The 7,930-nt window shown below is 40.8% G+C and overlaps 1 protein-coding gene across 1 annotated transcript; it reads left to right on the forward strand.

Moving 5' to 3' along the window:
- Positions 1 to 334: 334 nt before the first annotated feature.
- LOC109559488 (protein HP-25 homolog 2) lies at positions 335 to 7,709 on the forward strand. Its single transcript, XM_019961262.2, has 3 exons — positions 335 to 487; positions 3,446 to 3,583; positions 5,095 to 7,709. Exons 1-3 carry the CDS (start codon positions 445 to 447, stop codon positions 5,559 to 5,561), a joined length of 648 nt encoding a protein of 215 aa, XP_019816821.2. The 5' UTR covers positions 335 to 444; the 3' UTR covers positions 5,562 to 7,709.
- Positions 7,710 to 7,930: the final 221 nt, after the last annotated feature.

The following is a 7,930-nucleotide window of genomic DNA, read 5'->3' on the forward strand; positions in this document are numbered from 1 at the left end:
AATATTGGAGTGGGTTGCCATTTCCTTCTCCAACAGGATATCCATATGTATATGCAATACTACATACAAACAATAGAAACTTGAAAAAAAGCAAAACTAAATAGAAAAGTTATATGCATATGTGTATGGAAAAATACAAAAGGCCTAACACCTAAATAAATAAATCAATAAAATGTTTTAAATTCTCAATTATTCCAGAAGTTCATAAAAGAAAAAGAGGGTACAAATAACACATAGAGCTTCTGTCGGAACATCAGCTGGCACAACTTCACTCTGGTTAAAAGCCAACTGAGGTCATTGGCCTCAGACAGGCAAAAAATTAAATATTAAAGAATATTGATTTATTAGAACATCTTCCTCATACCTTTGAAAGGCAAACAAGTGAAAGAGGAACAGAGCAGCTGAAGACATACCCCTTACCACAACTTCCATCTTTGCATCAGGATGCCTGGGAGAGGAGGACAATCTCTCTCCATGGTGTGTGTAGGTAAGTGTAATCACTAGAGCATTGGATTCCATATGTTGTTACAAAGAACTACCCGAAGGACTGTCTCCTGCCAACACTTGTGATTCGTTTTATGATCATAACAATTCTGAGATACAATTTTGCCACAACACAGGACAAAAAGATAGATTTCATATCAGTATTTCCAATCAGATACAGCAAATATAAATGGAAACTTCCATTTCCACCCCCCTTAGGTTTGGACCGAAGCTTATGTTATCAATTTGTAAATAGCCCTAATTAATAGCAAATTAGCACAAGGGAGTTATGATATAAAGTAAACAGAAGGAGAGATAATGCAAAAATTTCATGTATTTGACTGTGGAATGTGTGTTTCTGTTTCTCTTCTCTACACTGATAAATACAATATCAAGCTCTTCCCCATTTCACAAGTTGTCAAGAAAAGGGGATTAGAGACGTGAAAGACACATATGTAGACACCATAGACAATTTTTGTATGTCCATCGTAGAACTGCTTTGATGAATGTTCTGGGTTGTCATATTAGTGACCACCAGCACTTTGAGGGGTAACCTTCCTTGTTGGGAAATCAGCATAGTATACTCAGAGGAAGGTCAGAAGAGTGGGAGGAACATATTCAAGAACCACACCTTAGCGTTCATATATGGTGCTAGACCCTTTTCATACCTCATTTCTTTAAGCCTCACAACCACTTAACAGGAAGGTGCTATTTATTGCACCATTCTGAATATTAAGCAGAGGGAACAGAAGGTGACCTGGGACACATTCCACGAAAGGGACGTACTTAGGCGGCTAGGATTTGAATTCCCCTCTCTCTCTGAAGGGCTTCCCTGGTGGCTCAGAGGGTAAAGCGTCTGCCTGCAGTGCAGGAAACCTGGGTTCCATCTGTGGGTCAGAAAGATCCCCTGGAGAAGGAAATAGTAACCCACTCCAGTACCCTTGCCTGGAAAATCCCATGGACGGAGAAGCCTGGTAGACTCTAGTCCATGGGGTCGCAAAGAGTTGGACATGCCTGAGCGACTTCACTTTCACTTTCTCTCTCTGAATGACTTCGGAAAACACGTTAAAAAATGAGTGTAATTGTTGTCTTCGTTGACTTTTCTTCCTTTTTACTTGAAGCTTCAAAAAAATCGTAAATGAAAGTCAGCTTTGCTGCAGAAAATTGATGATTGTTTGCTTGCCTTTGGAAGGGAGTTGCCTAGAGCTAGAAGTAGAAATGGGGGAGTGATTGCAAATAGGCACCTGAGGTCTTTTGAGGATGATGGGGATCTTCTAAAATTGGGTGGTGGTGGTGGTTACACAACTGTGGGAATTTGTTTAAAATCATTAAATTTTGCACTTAAAATGAGAGTTTCATGGTATACAAACTATATCTCAACAAAGAGCTGTTTTTTTTTTTGTTTTTTTTTGTTTTTTAGTGTATTTTACCTGTTGAAATGTTAACACTTGGATGTGTATACTTAACAAAAGTTACTTCATCAGTGTTTCATTGATGAGATGAATTTCAGTTTTCTAGGATAATTTTTCTTTGTACATATGCTAACCCATAAACAGAGGCATCTATCTTAACAGATTTTCTTCTCATGTCTATGCTGTAATACCACTGCTTAATTCAGGCAGGTAAAGGAGTGTCATTCAATGAAAGTCCTACGTGTTCGTATATTTTCAGTTACTGGTTGAGCATTTTCTTTACAGCCAACAGTGCATTACATGCTTTATTTGTCACTGATTCTCACCACAATGCTCATTATCTCTATGTCACAGTTTGGAAAGAGATATTCAGAGAAACTAAATTTCTCAAGATCTGATTTTTATTTTGCTATGATATACGTCTATTTACCAATTATTTTTGTCACTTAGGCCTGGAATATATTTTACATAACCATATATACCATTATAAAATGAAATGTGATACTTTTTTACTGATTAAAAAAAAAGAAACACCCAACAACATCATTTCCAATGACCATCTTGTGTTTCAATACTTCCGGATCAAGCTAAGGTCTTTGGAAATAATTGGAAGTTATTCCACTGTTTGGCATAAATTTGTTCATCATCACCTGTTCACTTGACAGCTTCTCTTTCTGTGCATTTTAAAATACAACAATTAGTTCCCTTTGAGGAAATCATGGAGGATATCCCAAGATGAGTGAACTCTGAATTTTTTTAAAAATTTATTTATTTTTAATTGGAGGATAATTGCTTTACTGTATTTTGTTGTTTTCTGTCATACAACCTGAATCAGCCATAAGTATACATATGTCCCCCTGTCTTGAACCCTAACTGTTTTTTAAGGATGAAAAGAAGTTTACCATGCAGATACACGGAAAACATTTAGTAAGCAGTGTAGAATCAATAAATGAAACCCCCAGTTGACTTGTTTTTGAGGAAACACCATGCTTAATTGTTAAGGGCTGCAGGTGCCTAGCTGTCATAAGGAGAATACCACAAGACTATTTACTTAAAGAGACAAGAGAGGGAAAGACACTGGATGTTTGAGTGTCCTAGAGAAAACCTCTAGGTCATCAGAAGTTCACGTTTCAGTAAGAATATTAACAGCAAATACAAGGAAACTATAGATTATCTTTGGCCCTGATTGCACCCCATTAAGTAGGAAGGCGGGCAGCGGGGGCAGATTTCCTTGGCAGTCTAGTGGTTAAAACTTCTTCCAATGCAGGGGTTGTGGTTTCAATCCCTACTTGGGGAGCTAAGATCCCACATGCCTCTCAGCCGAAAAAACCAAGACATAAAACAGAAGCAATATTGTAAATTCAATAAAGACTTTTAAAAAAAAAAGAAGGAAAGTGGGGGGAAGTCTCTCTTTATGACCGAGTTCACAGTTATTTCTTGACATTGGGAGACCTGGCTGCCTAGACAGTGTTGGGAACATAATGTTTCAAGAGAAGCAGCACCATCTTTCAACTTCTGTGAATATTTATCCGTTTGACCCCCTGTTCTAGATGTCTGGATTTTAGCCTTGTCTGTTCTATCAGTCATGGCTGACGCCACTTCTGTACCAGTTACCGAGTCCTGTGATTCTCAAGGACCTCCAGGCCTTCCAGGCCCTCCCGGCCTTCCTGGCCCTCCTGGCCCTCCAGGTGAGAAAACATTTTTCTTCACATTGCATTGGTCACTTTTTTCTGACTGAAATATCTATAAGCTCAAGGAAATATCCAGATGCTTCTGATGGTCAGTAACAATAGAGATAATGGTTTTTGGAGGGAAATCACCAAGGTCTCCCACTTCCCTGCCCATCTACACACCTAGAGTCTTAAAGCAGATGATGAGGTTTTTACCCCAGAAAAACTTCAGGGATGGGTTCTGAAGAAGCCACCATGTGAACCTAAATGACAGTTCAGACATTATATTGGTGCACTCTTTAATATGGCATAGTTACTCTGTGCTGTGCTTACTTGCTCAGTCATGTCCAACTCTTTGCAACCTCATGGACTATAGCCCACCAGGCTCTTCTGTACATGGGGATTCTCCAGGCAAGAATACTGGAGTGGGTTGCCATGCCTTCCTCCAGGGGATCTTCCCAACCCAGGGACCAAACCCAGGTCTCCCACATGGCAGGCAGCTTCTTTACCATCTGAGCCACCAGGGAAGCCCAAGTATACTAGAGTGGGTAGCCTATCCCTTCTCCAGGGGAACTTCCCAATCCAGGAATTGAACTGGGGTCTTCTGAATTACAGGTGGATGGATACTTTACCAGCTGCGCTACCAGGGAAGTCCACAATTACTCTGTGTTCACCCTTGACTCACTATGGAATACTGTTGAGTTTCCTGCAAACTCAAGGGCAAAATTGTATTGTAGAAAACAACTGAGAATAAGGCATTATGCTCTTGAGTCAATTCTGAGAACTTACTCTGCCATCTCAATCTCACTGGAAATTATTCACCAGAGTGATCTAGCATCATTGATTCCTTAACCTGACTGCCTTTAAATCATCTGTGGACATTGGTTAATATTCAGGTTCCAGGTTTTATCCCCTTGAAATTCCAATTCAGATGGTCACGTATTATTAACTAAGACACTACTATTCACAGGTTCCACAGCTGACTGTCGTGAACAGTCCAGCCGGGGAATCATTGCTCTAATACCCCTTTTTATCTCTGGAATGCTACAATTCCTAGAGTTCCCTGTGTCAGTGTCTTCCCTGAGTACTCCTACTACTTAGCATTTGTGATAATAAAAACATCATACCTATGAAATGAATTGAAAGGGCAATTGAAGCAATTATTTATTCAATCACTGCTTCCAAAAATATACTATGCCTATCATCTGGACCTTGGATATCATATGATCGTGTTTTAGGAACAAAATTAGGTAGGGCACTGGCTCATCATCTATTTAAGGAAATAAAATAGGTATTTAATGGGAGAGATGACTCTTCAGTGTAAGCAAATGCTACAATCAAAGTAAATGCTGGATTCTGCCACTGTAATGACAGAGAGGAGACACTTTCTGGGAAAAGGATGTGTAAGGTGATCCTTGAAGGGAGAGTGTAAGTTAGTAGGAGGGGTGGTGTGGAAAGACATTTATGGACTGTGAAATGTATGAACTTCACATCTCCTCTCTCTTCCTTCTGTTTACTTTGATGTTTAGGGCCCCCAGGCCCTCCAGGATTGCGAGGACCAGCTGGGATTCCGGGAGACATTGAGAGTTGCTTGTCTCCCCCTAAATCTGCCTTTGCAGTGAAGATGAATGATCCCCTCCCAGCCCCCTCCCAGCCCATTGTCTTCAAGGAAGCCCTGCATAATGACCAGGACCACTTCAATCTTACCACGGGAGTGTTCACCTGCACCATCCCTGGCGTGTACCTCTTTGGCTTTGACATAGAGCTATTCCAGCATGCTGTGAAGCTAGGGCTCATGAAGAATGACACTCAAATCCTGGAGAAGGAGTCCAAGGCCAAGGACAATTATAGGCATCTTTCTGGAAATGTCGTCTTGCAGCTGACATTGGGAGACAGAGTCTGGCTGGAATCCAAGCTAGACACAACAGAGACTGAGAAAGGACCAATTCAAAGTATGTTCTTTGGGTATTTGCTCTATGGAAATTATCCTGGCTAAGGGGTAATGGCACCCTTGAATTCCTCAAGTGGTCCTAAACCTCCCAGCAAACTTCCCTCCCTGCCCCAGTACTTTTCAGTGATCATTGAATAAATTACGTTCAGAACGTCCAATTTACCCATGTGAATGTAACCCTAAAAAGCAGTAAAGATTAATTATTCATTAACTGGTCAACAATTTCTTATGGAAAGCCCATGAAATTTCATATATTCTGCTATATCCTAGGAACTCTGGGAAGAGGGTAGGTCAGGAAACAAGGGCTGGTTGAGGCTGGGGAACCAGGAAAGTCATCCCGCCTTTTGTTTTTTTCTGATAGTTTTTCACCAGAGGGAAAAACATAGTCTTGATCACAGCCCTCGACACCAGTTCAATTTCACAATTTATAGTATAGCTAGGAAAGAAAATATCCCAAAGAGATGAAGAAAATTTGCTTCAAGTCACACTACAGTCTACCAAGTACATATTTTGCATTTGATGCATATTGAAGAAGGCAATGGCACCCCACTCCAGTACTCTTGCCTGCAAAACCCCATGGATGGAGGAGCCTGATAGGCTGCAGTCCATGGGATCGTGAAGAGTCAGACATGATGGAGTGACTTCACTTTCACTTTTCACTTTCAAGCATTGGAGAAGGAAATGGCAACCCACTCCAGTGTTCTTGCCTGGAGAATCCCAGGGATGGGGGAGCCTGGTGGGCTGCCGTCTTTGGGGTCGCACAGAGTCGGACACGACTGAAGTGACTTAGCAGCAGTATACTTTGAAGATGGTTTGAGCAAGGACCAATGGTACAGATTAAAGGAATTATTTTGTTGCTTAATACTCCTCAGACACTATGCAGTACCCATTCTATCACTTGTTAAATTTATTTCTAACAGAGCTCAAACTTTGGGTTGTCAATGAACCTAGTTAAGGGCATGATCTTCACCCTCTTTGAAACCGTGGGTCACCTGTGACACCATCTGGAGAATGAAATATACTCAGGCGGGGCTTCCTGGATGATTCTTTCAAAGACAAATCCTCAAGTGACTTGTTTCTTTGGATTTTTATCCTTTGCCCTCTACTCTTCCCTTTTCACCCATCACCACTCCCCCACTCCCACACCTAGGAAGATGCAATGCCTGTGGCTGAAGCAGCAGTTTTGCAAACCTGAGAACAAAAGACATGTATTGCTAAGCAGACTGAAGGAGTAGGAAACAGATCAGGTAATGTCCTTGCACAGACACACCAGACTTACAGATGAGAATAACAATCCCTGATTTGAGTAAGCCAATGCAGACTGGTTTCTGTTAAATGTAACCAAATGCAGCCCTGATAAACCTGTTCTTTTCCTTTACAGACTTGCTCTCCCCTAGAGACTTCACCTACCATCCACTCTCCTTACTCTTCCCCCTTTCCTTTCCATCATCTCTTAAACTTCTATACTGTGCTAAGAGATAATCTCTAACCTTAACGGTCCCACTCTAGTTCACACACAGACACGAGAACGAATTACATCTCTGTAATGTGTTGGCAGAGGAGATCAGAGATCACTGATGCACACAGAGGCATTCTCAGGGTTGCCGTATTGATGTGTCCAAAACTGAGTTCATGACTGCTTCTTACTCCAACACCTCTTCTATTTCCATTGTTTCCTTTCCCCATGAACATCACCATCCACTGATTAGTGCCACCTACCTCCCTTCATGTCACCTCCACAGTCCAATCTGTCACCAAGCTAAATCAATTTCCATCATGACATTCCTACAAGCAACACCATCATCTTCACCTGTCACTGTGCTAACTGGTGGGCCAGTCCTCCACTTGGTGCCTCTTTGATCGGATTTATCTCGTCCCAGCAGTGAATGCTCATTGCACAAAAGACAAGGTTATCATACTAATCTCTGATCAAAATCATTTCATGGCGTCTCATTTTTCTTAGGATAAAAATCAAATTGTAATTGTATATTTGAAAATTGCTAAGAGAGTAAATCTTAAAAGTTCTTGTCACAAGAAAACAAATTCTGTAGCTATGTATGATAACAGATGTTATGTAGACTTACTATGGTGATCATTTCACTATGATGCAAATATTGAATCATTATGTTGTGCTCTGGAAATAACTTCATTTTGTCAATGATACCTCAATAAAGAAATAAATTATTAATATGATTTCCTTTACACCTCTCCATATTTTCTTCCTCCTACAGTTTTCCTTAGTGACTGGTTTCCAGCTACGCTGAAATTTTAGTCCCTTAAATAATGTACGGTCATTGGACCACACTGCCACAGGGCATTTGCACTGTTCAACTCTCTTCCCAGGTCACTTATCTCCATAACCACCAACATCTTTTGTGCTCAGTCAGAATTCAGAAATAGCTTCTTGAGAAAGG

The sequence above is a fragment of the Bos indicus genome, chromosome 5, assembly GCF_029378745.1.
Source record: "Bos indicus isolate NIAB-ARS_2022 breed Sahiwal x Tharparkar chromosome 5, NIAB-ARS_B.indTharparkar_mat_pri_1.0, whole genome shotgun sequence".
Classification (NCBI taxonomy): domain Eukaryota; kingdom Metazoa; phylum Chordata; class Mammalia; order Artiodactyla; family Bovidae; genus Bos; species Bos indicus.

Coding starts and splice junctions, on each gene's coding strand:
- LOC109559488 (XM_019961262.2), top strand. CDS start 445: ATGCCTGGGAGAGGAGGACAATCTCTCTCCATGGTGTGTGTAG. Junction 488..3,445: donor TCTCTCCATGGTGTGTGTAG/GTAAGTGTAATC, acceptor CCCCTGTTCTAG/ATGTCTGGATTTTAGCCTTG. Junction 3,584..5,094: donor TGGCCCTCCTGGCCCTCCAG/GTGAGAAAACAT, acceptor TTTGATGTTTAG/GGCCCCCAGGCCCTCCAGGA.